The 27,390-nt window shown below is 48.1% G+C and overlaps 1 protein-coding gene across 8 annotated transcripts in view; it reads right to left on the bottom strand.

Annotated features, from left to right (window-relative positions):
• The window catches only part of BCAS3 (BCAS3 microtubule associated cell migration factor), a 378,393-nt gene that overhangs the window by 15,030 nt on the left and 335,973 nt on the right, over window positions 1-27,390 (bottom strand). For 2 of the 8 annotated variants that reach the window (XM_075517888.1, XM_075517889.1), the window contains 2 exons: window positions 9,732-9,899; window positions 2,499-2,564 (listed from right to left, as the gene is read on the bottom strand). The exons of 1 other annotated variant lie outside the window; for it this stretch is intronic. In XM_075517888.1, the coding sequence (XP_075374003.1) occupies window positions 2,499-2,564; window positions 9,732-9,899 (234 nt within the window). Of the gene's footprint in view, window positions 1-2,498; window positions 2,565-9,684; window positions 9,900-27,390 lie in introns of all 8 variants that reach the window. 5 more of the 8 variants (XM_075517890.1, XM_075517891.1, XM_075517893.1 and 2 more) reach the window with 4 other exon arrangements.

Here is a 27,390-nt window from a genome sequence, read left to right as displayed (position 1 = left end):
TAACAGTTCGACTGCTTAACAATTTATTGCATAAAAGGGTTTCCATTCTACAGCCTCCTCTCCTGTCTCCCCTGGTGAAGGCAATGCATAGTTCATGAGCGCTTTGCAACGACTCGGACCGTCGTCCTTTCACAATCCCGGGAACGGTAGATGCCCTTGGCATCAGCGTGATGTTAATGCTCTGCACGGGCAGGAAGGGGGGGGCCGGCAAATTGGCCGCACGTCGTTTTAAGATCTGAGCGAAAGGCTCAAACTTCCAACGAGGTAACACAAGATGCGCAGGAGATCTGCACTATAGGGCGAGCAGAGACGGGAGCAGCGCGCCAGCCTAACGAACCCCAACAGCGGGACGCCGGGGTGGGAGCGGGGTGGTGGCACGTGGTCCGGCTGGCCACACACCTTCTGCCACCGAGCGCACGGCATGCCCTGCGCCGTGACCTGAGCTGCGGCTTGTCCTTAACGTGAGGGTCACGGGAGTCACGTAAGGCTGCACGGGGATTTCGGGGTGCGCTGGCCTCGCCGGCGCTCAGACGGCAAAGCTGGAGCAGAGACCGAGGGGCACAAAGGCAGCAGCAGAGCCGAGCGGAGACTCGCGCCTTCCCCCAGCCAAGCCAGGCTTAAGGAGCAAGCGCCAGCCAACGCTGCACACACCTCAAATCGCTCCTGTAAAAATCAGCAAAATACCGAAAGGCTCTCGGGGGGCTGCTGGGCTCGGGAGGAGGGAGAGGAACTGTCTTGTCTTTATCCTGCCACCACCTCAGCAGCTGCAACAAGTTTTGGCTCACAAAACAGCTGTAAAAATACCAGTCCTGGTTCAAATGCTGGGAGATGAGGGCTCTTATACTTACTAAGAAAGATCTGCCTGCCGTAAGTCGTATCCTACATAAAAATACCATGCAAAGACTCCTAAAAGGAGTAACAAGGTAATTATAGAAACTAGAGACGGAAAAATCCTGTAGCCTCCTAGTCTCCTGCACCCTGCTCAGCGCGGGACCGCTCGGTGTGGGGCAGGCTTCAGAACTCGGACCTTTAAAGGGAAGATTTAATAAACACTGAGAAATGTTTCTAAATATTTAGAAAACCCAAAATAACAGATTTCCAAGCCAAGCTGTACAAACAGAAAATGAATTTAGAAAACTGTTAAAAATCAACAGCTTTTGCGTGCACCAAAATATATTTCTTAGAACAGCAAGCATCACCTCACGGGCATGATGCTGCAAACAGAGCTGTAAGGATGCTCAGCCCTTTGCAGAATCAGGCCTAAATGAATACCTACCGTGGCTTTCCTCTTGCTCGCCTTGAAATCAATAGCAGAAGCCTCAGTGATGCAAAAAGCTTAATGCTTGAGGAGGTACTCGGCAAAACAGTCAAACGTGAGCAAAGCCAAGCTAGACAGCACGGAGCTTTACATTTTCCTGTGAAATGCTGGAGTATTGCAGTAGGAAAATTAACTTGCTTAATCATTAGGAAGAAAAACCACAAACCAAAGCAAACTAAAGCAAAACCCAACGCAATACCAAATCTCTAAGGAGAAAGGGAATTGTTTCTCCGTTAACTACTTTGAGACAAAGCACTGGAAGAAAAATGTCCAGTTCCAATAATGTCATAACCCGATTACAGCCTGCCCAGCAGAGCTAGAACACTTGCAGAACAATGAGTAAGAAATTAAGTTTTAAATTGAGTGCTGGCCCTATCTTGTGTCACTTCTTTATATTCCAGCAGAAAGGACACCGCTGAGCTCATTTCATATACAGCAGCGTGAGATGCCTGGATGCAGACATCATTTAGTCATCTCATATATGTTTCTCCCCATTTCTTTCTCCAGGAGGAATGACAAATCTAGAAATGTGACTGCACTTTGTTTTATTATGATATTGATTTTTCAGCAAAGGGAAAGTGCATTTATCCCCCAGGTCTGTGTGCTGGCAAGAAAGGGTTAACAAAATGTTTATCACAAAGCTGGCTTCAGAGTTGAAAGTAATGTGATCAGTAATGAATTTTGTGTTACATTAGGTTGTATAAATGGACAGACAAGCGCAGACAACAAGTGGCCAGGAGTCGGGGCTAATCTAATGATGTAAAAATAGAGACAGCACCAATTATACTTGGGGCCAGCTCAGAGCTCCTGCAGGGACTGCAAATGAATAGGTACAAATCAAATTACTGACTAATAGACGCACTACAAGAGAGGGCAGTCAATGCTAAATACATTAGGGCCTTGTGACCTCTCTGCTCTGAACAGCAGAATCCTAAATTTGACTTAAAAAAAAAAAAAAAAAAAAAAAATCAAAGAAACTCTTGTTCGTTTAAGGAGAGAAATAGAACAATGTTATTTGCGAAATGATGCGAGACGCTTAGATATTTTTTGTTTTGCTCCCCTACCACCACGTTACGCGCGTAACCCTTTGAAAGCTGACAGAGGGTTTGCTTTTAGAACAAGGAGAAATATTCTTCGTGCAAAACTTAAGACCTGATAACAATACAGTGATGTTACATACCAAAACATTTCAAAGCCATGTGCCTCTTTGTGGTGATGTTTTTTACTGCTACTTCACCGGCTGTGTCTGTATCAAAAATAAAATATTTCTTAAAAAAAAATGCCTTGATTTAATAAGTAAGAAAAAGAAAAGGAATCTCCCCACACCACAATCGATAATAAGTAAATGCAGTTGATCAACTTGTTATCAAAAGGCAGAAAGTCAGAGTTGTCTCGTGGTATCGGTGCATCTTTTAGAAGCATCAGCAGACTTTTTGTACAAACAGCAATAAACCTAAATTCACACCAGAACCATTTGTGCTATCAGCATCCCCCCCGCCCCCTTAAATAATGCACGACCTGGAAGAAATGTCACTAAAAGCTCCTGGGGCTGGTGGCGAGCCGGATTCGGAGACCTGGGAAATGGCTGGGAAGTAAAAAATGCCCTTGGTGGCCCTGGCCGGGGCTGCCCCGGGGACAGCGGCTCGGGCAGGAGAGAACGAGAAGCCCGCGCTGAAGGGCTTGATGTCCTGCACGGGGCAGCTGCGCTGCTCTTGCACGTTGCAGGTGAGAAATAACGAATAAAACCATGTTAAAATGTGTGCGCAATGCAAACGCTGCTCCTCTTATCATCCAGCACTTCAAAAATGGTGGCTCCTAAAGAGCCCCGAATTTTCATTTGTTTTAAAAGAGTTTCATCCAAAGAAACCTTTTTGTAGGAAGAACCGCGTTGAGCCTTTAGACTTATTTGAGGGGGGTAATTTAATCTCTGACCCTGGGATGAGTATTCTGAAAGTTCAAAGGCTGCTTTTAGCATCAATGTGATTTGATACGCCAGTGCGTTTGCTGCCCAAGCGGATTTTGCACTGAACCTTTGCAGAAATCTCTTTGCAGAAACGCTCTTCAGAGGGAAAACCAATTGTTGTGTGTCCCTGGGTTCCTATCCCCCATGGCCAAGTTAGGATTAAGACCCACCGAGGAGAGGGAAGGGAAAAATTGGCTTGGAAAAATTAAAAGGAAGAGGAAGGAAAGAAAGAAGGAAGGAAGAAAGGAAGGAAGGAAGGGATGGAAAGGTACCGATCGAAGCTCTGACTCTGTACAGGGCTAATCTTGTTCCTGAAACTAAATGTACCGCTACGTCCACGTCCAGGTGGCTGCTCATCTCTGAACGCAGCTTGTGACCGCAGACGTCTTCTCTTTCGGAAGAAGCCCAGGAAGGATGCTCCTTGCCGGGATCAGAGGGCAGCGGGCACCCTCCTCCCTCCGGCAGAGGAGCACGCTTCCCACCTCAGCCAGGCACACCCGATCGGGTCTGACTTCACTTCTCCAAGCCACAAACGTCACATAAAGGTTTCGAAAACGTTCCCCTGCAAAGCTCAAGGGTGGCAAGATCCGAGTCAGGCTCAGGCTGGTGTAACCGCACGGCTTCGGCTGGGGACCAGGATCCCAAGTGCCCTGAGCGCCAGTCCCGGGTTTCGTACGGGCTATTCCCTAACAGCACGTCTAATTAGCTCTACTTACTTACATCCCATTAATCAGGTTAAAGAGTTTGCTTCAACATATCAGCTTCCTTCATCGCATTATGAGTTTGTTCATGAACTTTGGAAGGAATCCAGACGGTTCCTTCCGAGGGCGAGGCGCGGGGCGCTCTGCGGCGTTTGCACCTCACCGCTCTGCCGCTGGCTTTCCCCAGGTGGTAGTTGACAGACTTGGAGTTTTGGGAGAAAAATGAGCCATACTTTTTTTTTTTTTTTTTTTTTTTACCTGAAACTTTATAATGGGCTTTAAACGCCTTGCTTTAAATTCTTCAAACTTTGCGGGTTGCGTTGACCGCGATGGTGCCATACTGGCATCCTTCCCTGTTCAGACCTATAGCGCTGGTTCTGGGATGCCAAATGTGGGGGGTGCTCTGCAGTTCTTAATATAGGCTCTTACTGCAAGTTCATATGTATTCCTGAGACAGGATAGATATAGAAAAAAGTTAATTTGCTCCATAAACTGCAGCGTAAACCGAGCCATCGTAGCGTACTGGATTTCATGGTGAATTCAAAAAAAAAGGATGCATGCCCGCAAAAAGCAATTCTACTCTTGCATGTCCACAGAACAGTTCCCACCACTTGTAAAACACTGCAGCAACGTGGATGTGGGTATGCTTTGTCAAAAGAAATTAGATATGAATATAAGTACAACATTCAGGCAGCCAAACAAATCGTAACAGGGAAGACGCAGCAGACGGGCAGGGACTGGAATCGCGCCCTGCAAACACAGTAAGCCCCATCCTGCATCTCCGCAGCTGCCCGGACTCCAGCGGCACTTTCCGGCAGAAAAACCAGGGGTCTGACAGTGGCAACGGCACATTTATTACTAGAGGAAGTCTGCAGTATTGCCTATCCTGACAAAAAATAACCTGAGCAGTGACGAATACTTATTTATTTTATATATTGACAATTCTCCCTTGGAAACCTGTCTGTTGTGTTCGTCTCCTAAAGAATAAATCTACCCTTCTGTCACTGTGCTATGTGCTTTATAGTAATAAACCCGAGAAAACGTAGGGAACGGGTTTCGATTTGGCAAGTCACGTGGAAGTCGAGCCTGAAGCTGCGCCTAGGTTTAACATACAGCTAAACCTTTCACCCAGGTCAAAGGAGGGAGGAGAAGCTGGGGCGAGCTCCCCAGGGTTGAAAACACCTCTCCTCCTGGCGCTGCAGACGCAGAGCCGCACCGTTTCGCGCTCCCTGCTGCTGTCCTGGAGTCTGTAACTCCTTTCTGGGACTGACGGACAGATGCACTGCTTTTCCTTCAGGCCAGCCTACGTCTTAAGTGGGCGTGATCGGGGCCCGATGAATCTGGGTCCCTGGGATGTACGCAGACCGTGCCGTACCTCTGGAGCAAGAACCCGCGTCAGCATCACGGCCGCGGGTGCCGTCCTCAGCCCGGAGGGGACGGGCAGAGAGCGCAAGGGGAATCTGTCCCCTGGGCTTCAGCATACTTAACTCCCACGCACGGAAGCCGGGGATGGCCACGGAAATCGTCTTCCACGGATAAATTTCAGAAAACATCCTGTCGCTCAGACTGTAAAGGCTTGGTCCCCTATTGTGGCCTAATTTTCAATATTAGGCCTAGAAATGACCAAAATGCACTCGAAAGCTTAAGAAACGTACTTGTTGAGGGAATACATAAATCAGAGGACTTACTGATTCCAGTATTTTTGGAGGGAAAGATTTCTAGCCTGGGCTGGCAATTTCTGCATGTCCAGTTTGAGTGGAATATTGTCAGAGATATTTGTCTCCTGGAAGCACAGTTTCATAAATCACAATACTAGCGTTTCTTTTTTTTTTTTTTGAGAATGCAATGTGAAGTTCCAGCACATACTCAGAAACTATACTGCAAATGTAAATATTGTAGCTGCTTGAAAACAAAGCTTTGCAAGCAGAAGAGGTCACTGACCACTAACATTTTGTGAGTAGACCTTCTTTTTTTTTTTTTTTCAGCGAGAGTTTGACAGAAACTGAAACAGCAAAAACATCTTTTTGCATCTTTGCCAGTTTACGCCTTCTTTGGAATTAAATGTGTATCTAGGCTGACAGCTTATGTACAGCAGACTCCACTTAAGATAGACATGGGTCGTCTGGATAATTGGATAACAAGGAGAAAAGCTGGTTTCCCAATCAAGTCAACTGGCTGGATGACTGGAGTTATCGTTTAGGTCACAAGGAAAGTAGATTTTTGGGGGGTCATTCTCCAGACCTGGTTCTTCTCCCATCCACTGTCCGACAGCCCTTGGCAACTAGTCGGAGTCAGAGGTGGAAAAGACCCGTCAGGCCATCTAATTTCCCTTCCTTGCAAATACCAGATTATTCCTCATGTTTTTAGCATCCTCCAGTTTGACGTTTCCTGTATAACCAATCTTTGGGTCGTTGCTGCCTCTGCCGATAGCCAGGACCACCAAACCAGCGCGGCGTTGCCAACCCCGCTTTGCAACGCAACGGGGTAGGTAAGAAACAAAAGACGCTGCGAATATCTACTCCCCAAAGCGGTCTGTGTGCCACGGGCACGCCTTTCCTCCGCACTACTGCAGCGTATCAGCCCTGATTACTATATAAATCTCCGTGTCAGCTATGTCCTAACAGTTAAGGCATTAAAAGAATCTATTTATCTCTTGCCATTAAGTGCATGTCAGGCCCAGTTGAGCACTTGATAAAGCCTCGCTGTCCACCCTATTGCCCATTTTGTCTTTGCCCACGCAGCGGACCCGAGCACCGCACATGCACGTATCTTCACATTCAGAGTTAGAAATTGTCATTAATTCGTGTTTCAGTTCGAATGAGGCTTTGCGAGTTCCATGAAATCTCTGCAAAACGTATTTAAGGACTGAAGAGAATCCAAGGAACACAAACGGGGGCTAAAGGCACACAGAACATAAAAGCATGCGTAAGTTAAAATAAGTAACGTATAACATAAAAGCATGCATAAGTTAAAATAAGTCATTTTAGGATTATTAGAAGGAGGTTTGTAACTTCCATAATTTTGAGTCCAATGCAGAAATAGAAACACTGTCTTTGGAACCAGTACCAATATATAAATCAACTACCAACAAGCACATTTACAGTGTCCTTTTCTGCTGAACTCTTTGCTCTCACGTCACTGAGGTGAGTGGGCAGAAGAGAATCCAAGCAAGGAAGAGCCGGGCTAGAAAACTGAACGTTTTTCAAAGATAATTCAGTTCAGCCTCGTTTTGTTAAGATGTAAGTGGCTTTGGGGGAAGTGAAAACTATCCTACTTATTAGGAGCCAACAAAGACACCTCTTCTTTGGAGCAAGGGTAACGTACCTCCGAACTTATCTTTCCCCATTTATTAAGCAGCAGACAGATGCTAGCACTCGACCGTGCCCCACAGCTGGAGGATCGGCTGGCTGGCAGCCTGCCGCCAGCGCTAGCCGCCTCCCTAGGCAAGTGCAGTTTTCCAGGTATCATCTGAGCAGGAGCGGACTTTTTATGGCCATCTGGTAAGAAGAACAGCTCAAGAGCCGTTAGGGGATGGAAGTGGAAAGGGCACGGGAGTTCACAGCCTTATCACCAGGTTTTCTCTGCTGCACTGAGTCACCACATGCCCAAATCCTGAGAATAAAGTATGTTAGCGATAGAGAGAATCCCACGACAGGCAGGAAGACATAGAGCGTAATGACAGGGAGAGGAGGGCAGTGGGACGGGCGAGTTGGGTCAGTGCTCCTGTTACTCGCTATTGCCGCTTACATTTGCCGCTTTGAGATGCCATCTATCTTACGCTCGCTATGAAGATTTATGTGTCTGGAGTAAAAGCAGGGAGAAATCTCTTTGGATGAATTTTAGCTCAGCGATGGCATCTCTCTAAACAGTTCCTTTCCGTCTTTACACCTGCAGTACTGTGACCCTAATCTTATGCCAAAGAAGTTGGCGCTCACTGCTATCAGCTGGGTTTGGTGGAAATGGAAGAAAAATACAGACCGCTGGCTCTGACAAAGTTCTTGCTTTACAATATAATACAATGTGAAGTCTCGGGGGCAGTCAGTCACGTCAACTTGGCACATCTAGACGGCTTCAGCTTTCAGAGAAGGTATTCCCCTCACCTTTCCCCTAACGTACACAGCCCGAGGGGAGCTGACCTGTTATCGGGAGCGGATACCATCCCAAAGTTCACTCCGATCACAGGATGGGTCACTAAGTGATGAAATATGTGCCTTTGCCCACTTTCACAGCCTGTTTTTCCACCTTCACGGCCCTATGCAGACGTGAGCCGATTAAACGGCACACCAGCAACGCGAGGCGTTTCCGTCCTCGTTGCGGTGATGGAGCACTGGAGTCACGGGCACGTTAAAGTGCCTCATCCAAGGCAACAAGCTGGTGAGAATTTGCACCCGATCTGTAACTGCGACCCATACTTAGTGTTCAGCCAACTTCTTTCTGTTAATACCAAATCGTAAACCACCCCTTGACTCCATCTTCTTCAAGACGGAGATCAGAGGAAAGACAGTTTGAAAGAGGACAAGTTGGGCTCTGAAGGGTGTTTCTGCACCACTCGGCAGCTTGGTTATTGCTATTTGTACCTACGTACAAGGGCTTAAATTCTGCTTTTTTGCAGCCTCCTCCTCCAGACCGCGGGAGGTAGCAGCAGTTTGGTGACCTGCGGTGGGCTACGTGCTCAGCAGTGACCTGCCTGCAAAGCAGGGGGATGAGCCCCGGTGGGACGGCCCCGGTGGGAGAGCCCCGGTGGGACAGCCCTGGTGGGACAGCCCTGGTGGGAGAGCCCCGGTGGGATGGCCCCGGCGGGACAGCCCCGGTGGGACAGCCCCGGTGGGACAGCCCCCGCGCCTTCCCCAGCCGGAGCAGCGCAGGGCGGGGAGAGCTCGGAGCAGCACGCGGCCCTCGGCAGTACCCGAGGGCAAGAGCGAAAGGAAGAGACGGCTTCTGCATTACAGCCTTCCTGCGATGTCCGTAGGCTGGCACACCCCTACGTCTCTGCTAGAGCTCGTCCTCTTTTTCCTTCCCAGGCAAGCTGCCAGAGGAGCGACAAGCGAGCTGGCACCTGATGTCAGAAGCCACCCTTACTATGAGCTGCTGGTCACCACGCAAACGGTGCATGGATCAAAGGTGGGCCTAGTCCCTTTACTAGGGGGTGTTTTTAAAACAAGCCAAAATTAACGGAGACAATAAAACTGCAACAACTGTGCTTTAAGGTTTCTGAGCATCTCCTACCACTGGGCCTCTTCCGAGCAGCATAATCTCTGACGTGCCGTTCCATTTACTTAAACGGATGATATAATTTATCAATATAATGGACGCTGATGAAGATGGATTAATTTGGATTACAGAACCAGCGCTTCGCAGTGGCTCTATTCAGGACACAAAACGAGGATACGTGTGTGACGATGACATTGTTTGGAGCAGGGTGCAATCTGCTCAGAGCCTCGGATGCTCCTGCTTTGGCAGGGGAGGGAGGAGAGTCCTCGTCACAGCTACACAATAAGGCAGCGTCAAGCACCGGTATTTTTCTTCACGTTACTTTAGGCTTCTCGGACTACGTTGATGCGATCTACCGCTCTTTTCTTTTTATAAATGACTTATCTCACACTAAGTTAGATCCCCATAAAAATTAATTAATCAGAGAGGTAGCGTACAGAGAAAAGGAAAAGCAAAACTTAAAAAAAAATAAAATAAAAAAAAAAAATCACCATTGGGTGAGATGTACGTGATCTCTGATCACACCTCTTCTTTGTACCTGTTCCTGATCCCACTATGTCCCTGCTGGGAGATTCGCACATCGCGTCGGCCAGGCGCTCCCGAAGGCCCTCTTCAGTGTGCTCCATGGAAGACATGTGTCGGAGACCGAAGTTCTCGGGCCAGCTCCCGCACACCTCCAGCAAGGTCACGCTCCGGTCGAAGGCACCTTCAACAAACAAACAGGAGACGTTTGGGAGACCCTGGGACCAAACTGCTTCCATACATGCTATTCGTTGCATTGGAAAGAAAGCAGCCCTTGCGGTTTGCGTTCCTGAAAAGTTAATTTTGGCACATTCGTTAAAATGTTGGTGTTAATAGCACAGCGGGAGCAAACAGAGCCCTAAGCGCTGAACAGCTTTGACCAAGCAGCTGTAAGCAAAACGGTTAAATTAAAAATAGGGACCCAATTCTGGCCTCACATCAGTGACAGTCAGGAAATCGGCGTAAAGGCACTGATGGAAATGACAACAATCGGGAACTGTAACGTTAAAAACCTGCGTATATGTCGTTAAGTACATGTTAGACAACTAGAAATTATTTTTAAAGTTGATTTGCCTTTCACTGGGCTGTTGTTGAGCACTCTTCCCCCTTCTCATCTTGGACAATGACAGCAGTCATTTCGTCTTCGGTAACGGGCACAAATTTTAGCCGATGTCCCTGCCTTGCTCTTGAGCAGAGAAGTACAGCAGCGTGGTAGACTGACGAGGGAAGGAGGGCTTGCTTTCTGCCGTGTCTTGGAAGAATGTCTAGCGAAGGAAAAAAGCGAGCCCCTCTGCCAGTCTGGGGTATCTGTGGCATTCTCTGTTCCTGCACTGTGAAATTTTAGGTCAAACGTGAGCTAACAGAGACTTTCAGCAGCAGCGCTTTCCTGAAGATGCCGGCTAGTCTGACGGAGCGCACGTCCCTACAAAAGATACTTGGAATAATTCCTTAACTTGCAGTTGTTACTTTATTCGCGACAGGCCGTGGCGTTCTGCTGAATGCCAAGATCAGATCCTGAATTCAAGATCGCTTCAAAGTACAAAGTAAAATTATCCTACTTTCTTATGAGGCAAGTCTTCTGTGAAGGCTTACTTAAATCATTCCCACTTGGAACAAGACTACGGTTATGCTTTGTTGCTTCAAGCACATACTATTTACTCAACTATTAGGTAACTGAACACGCAGCATTTATTGTGCCTGCTTTCTGCAAGCCTACCGAGGGGAAAAAAATGCAAATGCCAATGTTTCTCAAAGTTAAAAGTACATGAAACACGTCCTCGTTATCAGGCCTTTGGTTTTCCCCTTTGATCAGCCGTCAGAAACTATCTACACTTGTAGTCTGTGACTGTACAGCTTCACAGCACACTCCCTGCCACTGACAGGTGGTAATAGAAAGGGTGAGAGACCAAGCCCCGCGGCAGGCGTCCCTTCCTCTGATAACGTCCAAAGTACCGGGTGATAACCGTTCGTAAACACTCGGGCAGCCGGTTAATCCATACATCAGCAAAGAGGGGCAGATAATTTTGAACTCTAATGGCACGGACAAAAGCACCAGGGCTGGCATTCAGGGATTTATATGGGCTGCGATGGTGACTTCTGGCTCCCGAATTTCATCGGCGCGCACGACTTTGATTTATCTCTTTGCCTGGCTGCGGAGTAGATTCCTGGCACTAGAAAACCATCAACACTAAAATGGACCTCTACAAAACGGGACCGCGGCTCTTATGCGATACGTGCACTTGAACTCTGGATGAATCCCAGTTTAAACCCAGAGGAGGAACGACCAAATATTTCAACTTTTAATGGGTCTTGGGATTTATAAGGTTACTCCAGTCTACTAATTTGTTTCAAAGCAAGGGTCCTTGAAGCTTGTTTGAGAAAATGCAGTGAGGAGGTGAAGTAATTTTCACGATGGTTAAGCCTCTGCAACGTTTCCGTATTGTCAGCTATCCTAACTGCAGGAGGAAAAGCAAAATTTGGTCTTTTTTTGAAGTTTCTTTTTTCAAGTCATCCTGCTGCGGTTTCATGCGACCCCGAGACCCCCGCTCTGTGTACGCTCCCAGACCCCACCGACTTCACTTGATTTTGACAGGGCTGTTCGCGTACCTGGAGCGCTACCGGGGGGGCTTTTAAATCTGCATCCCAAAACCCCAGGGTGGCAGAGGGGAGATGGCGAGCTCCCGCGGGTTTGCAGGGTTGTGCCAGAGATGCTGATGAGAAATCTCTTCTTTACTAGCGTCTGCCCTTATTCTGAAAGTGAGAAACGGGAGCGTTTCTGCTCCTGTAAGCAGACATATGAATAATAAGGCAAATGGCTTTTGAAGCTCTGCCAAGATGCCTGCATACACGTACAGGCAGAAACTTCGGAGAGCGCCCGGTCTCTGGCTCCTGAGATACTTGAGCGAGAGCAAAGGAGACAAGCGCAGCGTTACCCCTGCAATCAGGGCCAAGAGCTGCCAAAACTTCTTAGCAGCAACGTGTGAGGTTGCAAGTGTTAATGGAAACGCAGGTTAGAGGGATTAACTGCACAGAAAATTTTCTTGTAAAAAAACTGTAAGGCTGGCGAAGCTCTAGTTTTATCTTTCCTCCCTTTTCGCTCCTTCTCTGTGTTAGGAGCACACATCTGGCAATACGATTCCCGTCCAGGCATCCAGCTGTGATTCACGGCCACCGCTGTACCCTGCGGGGGATCTCCCTGCCTGGCACTAAGGGCGGCGGGGGCCGAGGAGGTCTGTGCACCCTCATCTGCTCCGGGTGCCGGTGGAGCCCACAAATTCCTCCTTATTTCAATATACACATCGATAAAATGGGTTCCGCGTCAAGCTGAACGCGCAGATGCGCGACCGAGGTTACTCGGGGCGCGGGGGTAGAAAACGGGACCTCGCTTCAACAGGCAGGTCCCTTCCTACCATAAAGCCTTGGCTCTGTCCCTCTCCCACGTAAACCAAAACCATTTCAGGAAAAACAAGACTAATTGTCACCGACCTTCCTGTTCTTCTTGCCGTTGCATCGGCAGACAGCACGCGTATCAAAGTAAAATAATTTTTTGCAAGGCAGAATTAAGTCCTGGGTATTTTTACGCCTTGGAAAATTCTTCGGTGAAGCGCACGAAATGGCAGCCGGGCTGCTTGCCCCCCCGGAGCCTTCGGGTGCTTTGCCCTATGTACGTCGCTGCCAACAGCACGCAAGCTAGCGGCGTTAAACCTACGCCGATAGCAGCTCACCATATCTTTGCTATTTATTAAATTGTAATCTCTCTTTCTGGCTGCCTTGCTCTCCCCTTTTCAATCCTAGTATCTCGGTTGATAACCTATCAAATTCCCCATCGTGGGCCAGGGAGAAGTTTACAAATAAACCCCAGTGGAGCGTCCTGCTCTCAAAATCCCCCAAACCCCCAGCCAGAATGTAACGGCAGAACCAGCGTGGCTGAGAAAGCTCCTGCTGATTTGCGGGATTACTGAAGGGTTGAGAGAAGGCAGACTTCGCCCCGTGCCTTTCCTGACGAACTGCTGAAACCCTACTGACAGCCACCAATATCAGAGCTGGATGTGCGAAGCCTAGCCTTTCTTCTGTCCCCCAGACCTGATACGGCTTTGATGGCGGAACAGGTTCCACCTAAAAGGAGCGATTCATTTAGAAACCGCTCAAGAAAGAAGCAAATCAGGTATTACGTTAGTCAAGCAATGACTAGCGAAATCCTGGTGAAACCTCATTGAATCACTGGAAAAAAAAATCCCATTGACTTAAAATTGCGTCAGTATTTCATCCTATCGCGCGGTGCTTTCGAGCTAGCGGAACATTTACTTCTCCCCTTATTTACTGAGGATGAAACCGGGTGGAAATCAAGACCATCAGCCTCCTTTGTATGATGCCCAAGCGCCGTCCCAGACCCGCGGCACTCCAAATAAAAAACAACCCCAAATCAAACGAAACGGAACACGCAGAAACCTTGGCTTGAACATCTAGACCGAAAGCGCTTTCTTTTGCAATTCCGGCATGTTTAGCTTTACGCTGCCCCAAACACTCCAAGCTAATTCTGCTCCGCACACAGGATTTTCCTATTAAAACTTGAATTTTCTCCCGATACCGATCTCCCACTTCTGTCCTCCCACTGACGTTTGCCTCCCAACGAGCGCTGCCCTTCACTCACGCCGCTGCCGGGTGGAGCAGAATCGGGCCCCCCTCTTTCTGCTTAACGTCTCTCGCCTTTTATTAATGGCAAAGGCTTCTCTTATTACTCATACCAAATTACCTTGCTTAGAAGCACAGGATTTGTCTTTCGCGTTGCAATTGCTTCAAGGCTTTTAATATAAAAGGAAAATAAATTCTGCAGAAAGAAAAAAAAAAAAAAAGCCCCAAAGCTTGGAAACATCCTTTCATTTCACAGTTAGCCCTACCAGCCGAGACCGAGAAAACCAGAGAAGCTTATTTTCTTCTCTGAAAAATCTAGTAGTAAAAAGTATTTTTACAAAATATTTTAATGCTTCTAGCGTGTTATTTTTCTAAGTCAAAATAGCTAAGCTAAATCTTTCACCATAGCCCTTTAATTCGAAAGCCAGGGGAAATTTTTTTCATTAAACCTCTGGACGGCTTTGTTTAAAATATGAAATCAAGTAGCTCCATTTCCTGTCTTCTAAGGAACAGTAAATCAAAAAGAGTACGTTCTCCAAAAATACAGTAATGGTTCTATTAAAGAGCTTGACAGTTTTGAGCCTCACCTTGCATATTGCAACATACGTGTGAGCAAAAATAACAGAGTAAATAGGAGAGGAAACGACCCGCCAATTTTAACCGATCAAAGATGCGTCCTTCTCACGAAAGGGACGGGGGCTCAACCCCCGGGGACGGCAGACCCTGGGGCGCGACCGAGACGGTCTCGGAGGGCGAGCAGGGGCTGCCCCTCGCCAAGCCCCGGCCTCTTCTGGCCCTTCAGCAGCAGGAGCGGGCTCTGAGGGGGGTCCCGATCCGCTCGGCCCCGCACGCGCCGGTCGCTGCCGCGCCAGCACGACGGGGCTGCCCAGAGGCGCCTCGGCTGGGAGCGAGAACCCCACGGGCGCGTGAGGAACCGGCGCGTGGAAATTCCTCGCCCGAAGTCGTGAGTCAAACTGTAACGTACCCCGTTTAAACATTAACGCTTGAACTTTCCTACAGGGTTTGCCAATTCACTTCCACGCCATAACTTTGTTACTCCGGGGGGGGGGGGGGGGGATGCCGCAAAGCGGCCGCTCTCAGCGCTCGAACGGGGATCTGTGCAAATTCCTCACCGAAGGGCAGAGGAAGCGGCATCTCCCCGACCCGCTCCGTATCTGACTTTTGAACGCGCGCCCGTGCTTGGCAGCAGGCGCTGCCGATCCTCTCCGACGCACGGCTCGCGCGCTGCCTGCCCGCTCTCCCACGGCACGTGCACGTCAGCCTACGCGTGACAGACTCTGCAACAGCTCGCCTCCGTGCGTGGCCGTTAAATCAAGGTGTGAATGTTAATTATTACCTTTGGAAGCGGTGGCAGGGGCTACAGCCTTTGCGAGTAACTTTATTTCCCTGTCATCTTCCCTCCCACGGAGTTTCTTTTTTTCCAGAATCGCTCACAGTTCTGCTATAAACAGGACATTACTCACCAGCTCTGTATCCTGTGAGTGCATTTAATTAATGGAGACTTCGGTCGGGGTGCCCGGTCCCACAGGCAACGAACACTTTCAAATCCCTTTGAACTTTTGGCTAAGCGAGGCTGAGAGGTTCCTGTGTCCCCCCTCAGCGCGCTACAGACTTGTAAACAAAAATACTGTTTATTCCTCTGTCGTTATTTCTAACCGAGTTTTAAGCGAACGTGCAGCTGCCGGGAGGAGCGAGCCCGGCGGTGGGGCGGCCCTGGGAACCCCCGTGCCCGGCGGCTTTGCGGGACGAAGGTGGGCGGTCGGGCAAGAGGTTGCCCAGCCGTCGCCCACGTTCGCTGCAGCGGTGGCCACGCGCTCCCGCTGCCCCGCTCGGGACACCGGCCGAGGCAACGGACGGCACCGTTCGGGATGGTAGCGGTGCCGCGGCGCAGGCCCGGCATGTCCTCGGTGACCGTCTCGCCCTCCTCCTCCTCCTTCCCGCCGCCCCAACAAACGCTGTCTCCTCCGGTCCTGCACAAGGGGTTAACCACGGGCTCAGGAGAAGCATTTCAGATGACGAGGATCATAGCCAGCCATCACAGCCATCGTGAAGGCTTTCAAATGTGAGCGAGGCTGCAATTTTCAGAGCTGCAGCAGTGAGATATTTTTATAAATACATAAATCTTTTCAAGGAAAAACAAATATAGAAGAAAGAATGTAAACATTATTGTAAAATGCATTATAAAATGTCTGCTGTTTGTTAATTTTGCTCCTTATTATCCAGTCTATCTGTACCACCGATGTTGAAACATTTGCCTCTTTTTTTTTTTTTATTTTTTTTCAGAACTCCCTTATTCATTTAAAAATAGTTTCCTGCATGTTATATGAATAAGCAAAACCTAAGGTCCTAAATCCAGGAGAACTTTGAAGTATGAAACCCATGGTCTATGGGAACTATGTTTTCATTAATCAAAGTAGATGTTTCTAAAGCCATCAGATTTATCATGACTGGATTTCATATGTGAAACCCAATATACACACAGACGTACACTGCTTGTCCTTTTGGATTAGTCCTGACCTTTTACTCTCCTTTCTGAAGGATCTGCCTTTCCTCAGAGCAAGGCTGCCCTGTTTTACCACTGCATCAGCCAAAGGAGCCTTGACAAAGTACGGTTTCAGCTCTCCGCTTTCTGTGTCTGAGTACGAGTCTGGGCTGAGGTCAAAACATAAATGATTAAGTATATTTATTAAACTCTGCCTTTGCCTTGAATGCTCCCTGCGACTCTCTCGGATGCCATCCCAACTGCGGTTTCGCACCAGCCCGCTGGTAATACACCTGGCCACCAAACGAGGGACCCGAGTGTCCCCGCAGCGCCGGCGTCCAGCCCCGGGCTGGCAAAAGCTGAAGGAAGCCCCCCCGAGCCCCCCGAGCGTCGCCGAGGGCTCCCGCAGCCCTGGCCGAGCTCCTGGCTTCCCCAGAGGCGCGGAGGTTAGCGAAAGGACACGGGAGAGAGACGGGATGGTTTAAAAACTGGAGGCAGGATGTGACATCCATCCAAAGCGGGACTTAAAAGATAAAATGCAAAAAAAAATCCGCGTTTGGTGTCATCGGGGAAATTTATGCCGCGGTTCTGCAGCACCAGAAGCCCAGGACTTTGTCATCTTGCTTAAAAGAACGAGATGCTGGGGGCGGGCGTGGGCTCTGCTGCGGGCACAGGCGGCTGCAGGCACCCCTGGGGACGGGGCGGCTCGACTACAGCCCAAGGAATACAGGAGGAGGAGTACAGCGCTGAAAAATCACACGAGCGCATTCGTACTCTTTTTGCAACATCGGACGCAATTTATTTAGCGGTCTAAAAGCAAGAAGAGATGGAACCTACGGTATAACCGGATGCTATTACGACGTTAAAAACAAAATACCCCCTCGTAATAAAACAAATTGCCAAGAAAAAAAATGGGGTTTTCCCCCTTGAATAGCAAGGTTCTTGCATATTTTAACTCTTTACAGCTTTGCCGAATCAGAACGCCTGGAAAAAATCAGGAATGCTATGCTCAGCCCCAAGCCCCCTTGGAGATTAACGTTTCTTTACATTTAATCCTGACATAAAGTAGAGTATCCTGAAGACCGGAGAGCTCTGCACAACGCGGGGCAGCTGGGGTGGGTGCGCGTCACCAGGTACGGTTCTGCACCGCAGAAACTTCACCTGATGTTCTTTCAGCCTCCAGGTCTGGAAATCTCATTAAAAAAGGATTCGCAAAAGATCTTCAGCACTTTTTAGTTTTTGCAAGGTTGGAAATGTTTTCCCGTGGTATTCACATACTTACAATTCTCAGTCCTGGTTAAAATTAGAAAATCCAGTAACTTTTTTTTCCTCCTAGTAAAGTTTCCCACTCTCTGAAGATCTACGACTTACTTAGGCTTACCGTAAGATGATTATTGAGATTTTCAACAATGCCTAGGAAATTTAAACACACAATGAATTCCATTAAATCTCAGTGGAGGCTTTGTTAGACGAGTCTTTATTTTGTTTTACTTCTCATCTGAATAAAAGCTGCGACTTTCGGCCGCTGAAGTCTTTGTATTGGCTTCACTGGGGAAAGCTGTGTACGACGCAGGACGGACACATCTGGTATTTCTGTGACGCTACATAACGATGCTGATTTGCTTATCTGTTTATACGCCAAGTCATTTTGGAACTCTTTGGAAGAGGTTTGCAGGCATACCCCCCGTCTTAGCGAGCTCACTTCGCGAGGTAGAAATACGCCGATTCCACTGGAGGGACTTGAATAATATATGATTTCCCTTAGGAAAACAGCAAGATTTATCTTGCTTATGATCGATCTCGTGGCATGTGCAAATGCACGTAGATATACACGGACAAAGGACGCATAATGGATTATAAAAGGCTCATATTTACCCGTAAGTAAGGAAAGATCTGACAACTCATCGGGGTTTTCTGGATAACTAAGATCTTATGTTACACTTTGAGACACAAGTGTGGATTTGTCATGTTGCTTGAGAATTAGTGGTAACTGTCCGAGCCAAGGAATTTAATTCTGATTGTTTCACTTGAATTAAAAAAATCTTAGTGTTGAAAAAACATTGGAACTGTGCTACGTACTAATATATCACTCAAAGTGTAACAGGAGACTCCTTCTTGTGTAACAGAAACAGAGAGTGTGATGCTTGGAAAGGCCAAGTTCATTGCGGGTACAGTTCCTCCACAGCTGAACTGTCGGGGATACCCTACCTTAAACCCAACTTACCCACCTTAAACCTACCTTAAACAAAGGAGGGGCGAAGGCTTCTCCGTCACACACCCGCCTGGATGGAGCCGCACGGCCGGGACGGACGTGGCCCAGCACACTGCCTCCACCCTGCCCGCGCACCCTTAACAGCCCGAGCCTAGCAGGGACCGGGACTTCTGCCGGGCTTTGCGTCATTTTTTCTTTGTAAGTAAATGTGCACGCAGAGGAACGTTCGCAAACAAGGGGAGATAAACGGGACGTTTCTTAGCGGCTAGGAGAACGTTTGCAGAAAAGAATCTGTAGGAAAGTGGCCGAGCAGTCATCGAAGCTCCGGAAATGTGAAATTTGGTTTATATCACTAGCGACCGGTTAAGAATGAAACTGAAATATTTTTTGCATTATAAGAGCAAATATTTCTCTGGTCTCATATCACCTTTTCCAGATGAAACATTTCACAACCCAGCCGACATATAAACAGAAACCCAAATATTTTCCTAAGGTGCATCACTAATCCCACTCGGGGCCTCTAACTTGTAATTTATTTGTCTTGCCTCACTATGAGATAATGGACGGGCCGGTTCCAAGCTACTGCCTAATAACTACTTGTACGCAGGATAAATAAATCTCACTTGCAAATACTAGGCACTGGCTGGGTGTTTGGGAGGAGCTCGGAGGGTGATTTCTATTTTCCGGCCGGTCGCTGCCCAGCACGTGCACGGCAGCGCCCCGGCTCCTGCCCTCGCCTGCCCAAAGCTGCCCGCGGCATTCGGAAGCAGGAGGCATCTGCGCTTTGCGCCCGCTTCGAAGAAATTAGCATGGCTGAGTCGTTTATAGTAGGAGTTTCCGTGTCGGTAACGGAACCCCTTGCCATACACCTATGCCGTAACTGGCCTTTCCTCAGGGAATAACAGAGGCGTGATGACCTTCTTCTGACACCTCCTGTAGCAAACCTCGCCGTGTTAACACGCCGTTTATTAGAGTTGTAGCTAATACCGTGCGCGCAGCCTGCCGTAAACACAACTTCCCTACGAGTATTTTAACATATTTCACAAACAGCACGAGATGGATTCAGGTATGAAACCAGAGCGATGGAAACGTTTGTGTTGGGGGCAGCTGAGCGGCCGCTGTAAGGACAGAGCACCATTAACATCAGGAACGGGTTAGGAAACTTACTCTTGCTACTTATTAATTGAGCAACCAAGATCAGGGAACGGAGGAGAGATTGCAACACGCACCTAGAGGGCCAAATCCTTAGCCCAGGCAAAGTGAATTATCAGCGCTGATCTAAAGAGTGTTATTGCTTACACCAGGGAAGAGCTGGAACGTCAAGGTTTAAGTAACTCGCCCAAGGTCACTGGGCAAGCCTGTGCCAGGGCTGCCCAGAAAGAAATCTTCTGTCTGAGGACGCCCCAGCGCAATGCCACGTCTTCCTACAAGGCAGGAAAACACGCGACTGGACGGGACCCGCGGAGCCCCCAAGTCCTGCCCCGGCCCCGCAGCAGGTCCCAGACGCCTTTCCATCAGCTCTGGGCGTTTTGGAAATCGCTCACTCCAAGTCTCTAGATCCTTCCAAGAACACTAGGAAAATGTGTTTCTTTAAGGAGTACGGAGAAATGTGAAATTTTATGCTTAGAAAATAATAAAAATTTAAAAAACCTTAAACTTGTTTCCTTGTAAGCCTTCCAAGTCCGGGAAGATAAATTCTTTTGGCCCGATTCTGAATTCATTAAAAGCACGTGCCAAGTTGCACGAGCTAGTTATCTAAGCTCCAGCAAGGACTGGACCTACAAAGCACTGAAATCTCTGGTCCCAAGCCAGCTTCAGCATATACTTAATTATAAGCATGCAAACAGCCACAGTGACTTCAATGGTAGCATATACACGCTGAAAGTTAAGTGTGCGCTTAAGTGTGCTGCTGGAGCGGGGCCAGAGCACTTGGTGACTCGCAGTACCGAGGTCTGATCTCCTACCAAACCCTGTCCAAGGGAGGAATTTCACTCCAGCCAGGCAGGCTTTGGAAAGGCCAGGCAGGACCCAGCTGGTCAGGAGCCAGCAGACCCGTCCTCGCCGCCTGAAGTTTTCCTCTGCATACATTGAGGAGGTTTTGCCCTTGTCACTTATGTTATCCATCAGACATCTGGTGGCTGGATAAGGCAGAGCGACATTGCAAGGTGAGATGATGGAGTGAAAAAATTATTGCAACTGGCATGTCCTAGCCTAAGGCTTTCGGTCATTTAACTCATCTCGCTCTCATCCTCAGAAAAGACTGTACTCAAAGGGCAGGAGATTTACCCTTCTACGTGCCTCACGTTTGCGCTTGACGATTTGCAGTAACAACTCCAAATGCAAACAGGAGTTAGGCAACGATGGCTCGCTGTTTACGGCTAAAAGCAAAGCTTTCAGGAATAAGGAAGAACTACTTAAAAAAAAAAGTCATAAAAGGACTTCTACAGCATTGAGTAACGCCACCATTTTTTTACTTGACAATGGCACTCTGACCTCCTGTTACAGAAATCACAGAAGGTGACTAGATGGGTGCGCCTATAGGGCATTACTCTTACGGGGACAAATTAAAATTAACGTTTTTCATACGAATGTCCTTATCTTGGAACGTCTCCGTCTTCTTCCATCGCTGCCTACGAGAAAGCCCGCTACGTACAGGTTTTTCAATAAACGGTAGATGAACATTTGCGCCCGGGTTAAAGTCTGCTGCCAGACGCTCAGGGAAACTCCTCGACTTCAGACGGACGAGGCTGACGTACGCCAGCGGGGATGCGGACCGAAGGCACCACGCCAGACCCCCATCCCCTGCAGGCTTCTGCCCTGCCGGCCGCTGCCCACGGGGGTCTGCCTCACTGCTTCAGCCCTACGCTTCCGTCTGTACCACCGAGGCAAACGGACCTTCCACAAAAGCAGAAAAGGACAGAAAGTGGGTGCATCAACCCAAACAAACGCAAAAAAAAAATCAAGGGTAGGAGGAACGTCTGATAATTCGTGTTGTGCCGTTCATTTATGAAATGGAGGGTGCTCTAACTCAGAAGCACAAGAACCGCTATTTTCATAGTCAATCTTCTTTTTTCTTCCTTCAATAAAACCTATTTTGGAGCACCGATGGCAAGGACGTGCTTTGCTGTGATTTACGAAGCAATGCAACCTACAGTGTAATCTGGGATTAACCACTCAACCAGAAGCCACCAAAAGCCCAAAGGGATCAGGTACGCAGGGAGGGATGAAGGAAAAAACTTCGGTGTCTGGAAGTCCAAATCATGATGCCCCAAATCCTTGCCTGACCCCACAGGCCCTGTCTGTCTGGCAGATTTCCCTGGATCCAGGAAGAACCGCCCCAATTTTCCCAGCACTTTGGCCCCTTCCCGGCACATCTGGGATGCTCGGAGTGGGTGTTTCTCCCTGCCTGCGTCCCCAGGAGGGCCCGATTCAGCCAGTCACAGAATCACAGAATCACAGAATCATATTGGTTGGAAAAGACCTTTAAGATCATCGAGTCCAACCATAAACCTAACACTGCCAAGACCACCACATGTCCCTGAGCACCTCATCCAAACGTCCTTTAAATACCTCCAGGGATGGCGACTCAACCCCTTCCCTGGGCAGCCTGTTCCAGCGCTTGATAACCCTCTCGGTGAAGAAAAATTTCCTAATATCCAGTCTAAACCTCCCCTGGCACAACTTGAGGCCATTTCCTCTCGTCCTATCACTTGTTACCTGGGAGAAGAGACCGACCCCACCTCTCTACACCCTCCTTTCAGGCAGTTGTGGAGAGCGATGAGGTCTCCCCTCAGCCTCCTTTTCTCCAGGCTAAACAGACCCAGGTCCCTCAGCCGCTCCTCATAAGACTTCTGCTCCAGACCCTTCCCCAGCTCCGTTGCCCTTCTCTGGACACGCTCCAGCCCCTCAATGTCTCTCTTGTAGCGAGGGGCCCAACACTGAACGCAGCATTCGAGGTGCGGCCTCACCAGTGCCCAGTACCGGGGCACGATCACTGCCCCAGTCCTGCTGGCCCCGCTATTTTTGATACAAGCAAATACAGTCGGCTCTGCACGCACTCCATAGCCCCCTCTAAACACACTTTATGGCACCGACTGGCTTAAGCACCACAGCGAACGCGGGGCCGTTCACACCCAGAGATGGAGCTGCCCCGTCGCACGCAGCCCCGCCGGCCAGGGCAGGAAAGCCCGTCTCTCCCCGGGGACCCCGGCGTCTAAAACCTGGTACGGTGACCTTCTGGGTTGCAATACCTAAATCCTCCTGTGAAACTAGCTTTAGTCCATGTGAATAGTTTGACGATTATAACCGTGCTGCTTGCCAAGGCAAGACAGATTCCGAGAGCTGCAGACTACCATTCTCGTGGACAATAAATATTCCACTGAAATCATAGCCTGTACATATTTAAAAGGATAAACCTGCTACTAATAACTACGAATCAAATGAGAAGATTCCAATTTTTATGCCAGAAAGCTAACAAAAATCTTCAGTGTGTTATAAACAAGTATCTATCATTATAAACTAAGTTCAGCATGTAAAAATCCAAAGATGGAGTTTATTGTCTTTAATGGCTGAGAAATGACAAGTGTGTTTGGTTGAAAAGGAATTTAGCAAGAAGTAGTTCTGTACAAGGACCAAAATCCGTCTTAGAAAAAGAAAATCACTGCTGACAGTTTTACAGTAGAATTAAGCCGCTGTGAACTCTCAGAAGTGGGGCTAATCACAAGTTTCTGGGGAACTTAATACCGAAAAGAAATCTGATTATTAGGGAGAATCCTAGACCTCAGGTAGAAGCTGATCCTACACCTTTCCCAGTCTAAAATGACGAGTCAAACCCCCGGCGTTGCGCGGAGGGGAATGCTTTCTGACAGCCCGCTGAGCCGCCCCCCGTTCGTCAGCAGCGCGACGATCTGCGAGCCCATCGGAGCAACCGCCGTTCCAACCTTCTGTCCTGACGACCTTCCCATCAGCACCAAGCCATCTCTGAGCGCGCCTGGCGCAAAGCATCGGGAGGGAAAACTTGCTTTAAAACCACAGAGAAGGGAATCCAAGGAGGTGAGCAAGCGGGTGTCAGGTACCGGCTAACGAAGCTAGGAGAGGGATGCACCAGGTCTGATGATGTGGCTGTGTAAATACCCGTAGAAGCGTTCCCTACAGCGGGCAAGCTCAAGGGTGGAAGCTGTCCAAGGGGAATCTCTCAAAAAGCCTGGACAGCAGCAAAAAATGTGACAAAAAACTTGCCAAATGTTTTAGTGCTCTGCTGAAAGATCAAGGTGGAAGGAGCCTCTGCGCTGGAAGCCTTGGAACAAAGACAGACTTTCCTGGAACCGAGCACATAACTGTTCAAACATCAAGCCATCATCTCAGCCGCGAACCGAAGAATAAAAATAATCGTTTTACGGCGAGAGAAAGGAAAAGGGGGAGAAAGGAAGTAAAATCTTTTGCCAGTTCCAGGTACACTGACATCCCTATCTGCAGATGAATTTAAATCGAGGAAAGAGCAAAAAAAGCGGGACGTGAGATGAAGTAAAGAAAACATTTCTAAGTACAGCAAGTGACCAGACTGGGAATGTATTCTGGGAGAAGTAACTTTTCCTAAGCACACAAGTATTACCTTTGATACATTAAAAGGTCAACAGAGGCACGAGTAGTTTCATATATGGAGAATAAATTCAAAAGGTATGTTAGGGCACGTTCAAAGCACCGAGGGAAACGGCGGTACAGCTCTGGTGTCTATCAAGCCATATTTATTGATGTTCTTGCTAGCTGAGGCAAGGTTTGGGAACATGGATCATAACACCATTTTTATACCCTATAAAAGTACACTGCGAAGCGATGAGAAATGTGGATCGTTGAGTTGTGCCAGGCAAGTCCATTATAAAGAAGGAGCGTACTTTTTCGTAAGGCTTTTTACAATGCAGAGAGTAATTCTTTTCTTGCTGCGAAAAAAATTGGGACCCCCTCCAAAGCATATGTTTCACAAATCTCCCAAAAGTGGAAAGCAAGATTCCAAGAGGAGAAGTGTAGGAGGTGCAGTGTGAGAACAGAAGTTGGGGACGAGCTTCCTGCGGGTCCCGCGCTGGGGACGGATGGGGCAGGGGCCAGCCCAGGACCTCTGCTAGCAGACTCGGAGTCTGCGCAGCGGCTCCCTCCCCAAGCCGTTTGCTTCGTAACTGATCTGCGGGCAGGATCTGGGACTGCATCGGAAGCTGGTTATCCTCCCGGCAATTACAGCAGATTTTGTTTAACTGCATTCAAAACAGGAGGTGAAAATAGAGATGTTTAAGACCACCTGCATTTTCTGCTTAATCAAGCAGAGAACTGCCTTCTCATTCCAAGGGGGAGAATTAGCATCTTAGCACCTTGTTTCTCCAGGACATTTGACCTTTGTAGCTCTACAAACTAAGACACTGGCTAATTTTCATCTAGTTGGACACTGCTTGGAAACTACGGAGGAAGCGGGATACGTTGGAGGCGTTTTGGTGAAATATTTAAACTGGAGAGCTGCCACTGAGCTGAAGGCACCTTTTCCCCAGAGCCCCTGAAGCTCTGCCAGGGCACAACGGAAAGAAGGCCCGGAGATGATAAAGACCTTCGAGCACGTAATTCAATCTTTTTCACGTCAACTTTGAAAGCCAGTCCCAAACCCACGCCCATATCTAAACACGTTAGTTTGTCGGGTGGGACAAGGGAAGGCATCGCCTAAAGAGGTCACGTCAGTATGATCTTCGGGTCGATGCAAACAAGGCTGCGAGGATTTCCTTACTGAGATTGTTTCCAATACGCTCTGTACACCATTGAAACCAGAGCGAGTGGAAATAGCAAAATAACTTTCCGGCTTTATGTCCGAGTCTTGTTGATACCACTCTGACCAGCCCCATAAAGCAATTTGTCCGTCTTATGCCTTATTTTCTCCACCTGTATAACAGGCATGAGACAATATAGCTACTTGACTTCAGTTTCCCCAAAAATAAATATCTGGGAATGCTCTGAGGTCTCAGTAGCAACTCCGTGCATATCGCTGCTCACAAAAGACCCCCTGTAGCTAACAATATGACTTTGGAACACCTTGAAAATCCAAACCAGATGAGTGCTGTGCCCATCTACATCAAAAAGCTGCCGTTTTTCAAACCACCCGCTTGTTAGGTCAGAAAGCCTGCGAGGCCTTAGCTTCTGCGGGCTGTAGCATCCCAAGTTTTAGGCAGGTTTAGAGAACCCATCCTAACACTCACAGCAGTAAAGACAAACGGCCTAAGCTGAACTGGAAATCTCACTGTGCGTAAAGAACGAAACCCACTTCTGTGCGGAGAACAGGCGCAAGGCCAGTATACCTTTTAAGACCCGTTTTCAGGGCTTAGTGAGACGTAAGCGGTGCACAGACCCTGGGCTAGCCTTCAGCGCGGGAAGGGATTTTACCCATAATAAACTAGCAAGAGCCCGTAGTGCAAATTTCTGCGGGACCTTTGACGGGATGACAGCTACAGGAACGCAATGAGCCAACAGCCTTGTAACCACCGAGTCCACCTACCCTTCTCGTATAAATAATAGGTCCAAGACAAAGGAAGTGGAAATTAGATGCTTGTGGTGAATTGCAGAGAGCCAAAGACCTTATAAGATACCCAGTACTTACATCTACACTTAATTAGGAGCGAAACTGCAGACATGAGACCTCAACATGTGGTATTCACATGCGGGCTCAAAAATATTGTCGAAGCCAGTTTTCTTACGGTTAAAACGTTGAGGATATGATGCAGGGGGAAAGTCTGGAGGTGCCTGACCAACAGCCCCAGCCGTCTGCGTAACGACACGCCGTGCTCTACCAGCTCAAGCGCAGGGGCTGCTCCAGCCCTGTTCACGCCGATGCCAGGTTTTGCCCTTGCACCCCCTGCACGCCAGACGACTACGGAGAGGTCCCGAGATGTCTGTCGTATGTACCGACTGAGCAGTCAAAACCTAAACAAGAAGAAATCTGACATTCAGATGTTAGTGTCAAAACTAATAGGAAACAGGATGCAGCTATAACGCAAATACAGTGGTCCAAATTCTGGTCTCACTTATGACCCAGCAAGTCCAAGATGAGCGCAGGGAAAAGGCGTTCTGTAGTACGTTAATAAGAATTCTGTCTCGCAGACTTACAAATAAACTTGTAACTTTTTTTTGACCCTATGTAAAATCCCAGCAAGGTTTTCTCCAGGAATAGGCAAAGGACAAAATTGCTTGTTATCCTGATATTACTCGACCTCAGAGACGCCTACGACAGAGTCGGGGTCTACCGGTGAAATCCCGGTTCCACCAAAACCAACAGGAGTTTTGCCAAGGCATTCGGTGAAGGCAGGGTTTCACCCCAAATCTTTAAAGGAATATAATTTTCTGAAGAGAAAAATACATTAAGACACAAGCAAATGCTTCTCTACAGATACTTTAAACAGATTTTAAAGAAGGTTAAAGGAACTTAATTAAGACTGCAAATAGGTGGATGTCATCTTCATGTTGCGTATAAACAATTCATCATGACTCACATTTCTACAACGCTGCAGTGAGTTGGACTAGCTCTCCGCGAACAAAACCAGAGACATCTGCAAATCGGATTTAAAATCTTTTTTTTTTTTTTTTTTTTTTTTAAAAACAAAATGATTAAAAGTTGAAGAAACACTTCCATATGGAAGAATCTTACCCCAACAGGTCACCACAAAGACACTTCAAACACAATAAAACAGGAAGTGCTAAAAAAAGCATAGCAGCTCACAAAAACCCCCACAACCTTTTCCACAGAAAAAATATATGTCACCCTGGGTAGAAAAACCATTTGGCAGTGTAATGTGTCTTTAATCT

Source organism: Mycteria americana, chromosome 15 (genome assembly GCF_035582795.1).
Source record: "Mycteria americana isolate JAX WOST 10 ecotype Jacksonville Zoo and Gardens chromosome 15, USCA_MyAme_1.0, whole genome shotgun sequence".
Lineage (NCBI taxonomy): Eukaryota > Metazoa > Chordata > Aves > Ciconiiformes > Ciconiidae > Mycteria > Mycteria americana.
Note: the sequence above shows the minus strand (reverse complement) of the source record. Positions and strands in the feature narration are given on the sequence as shown.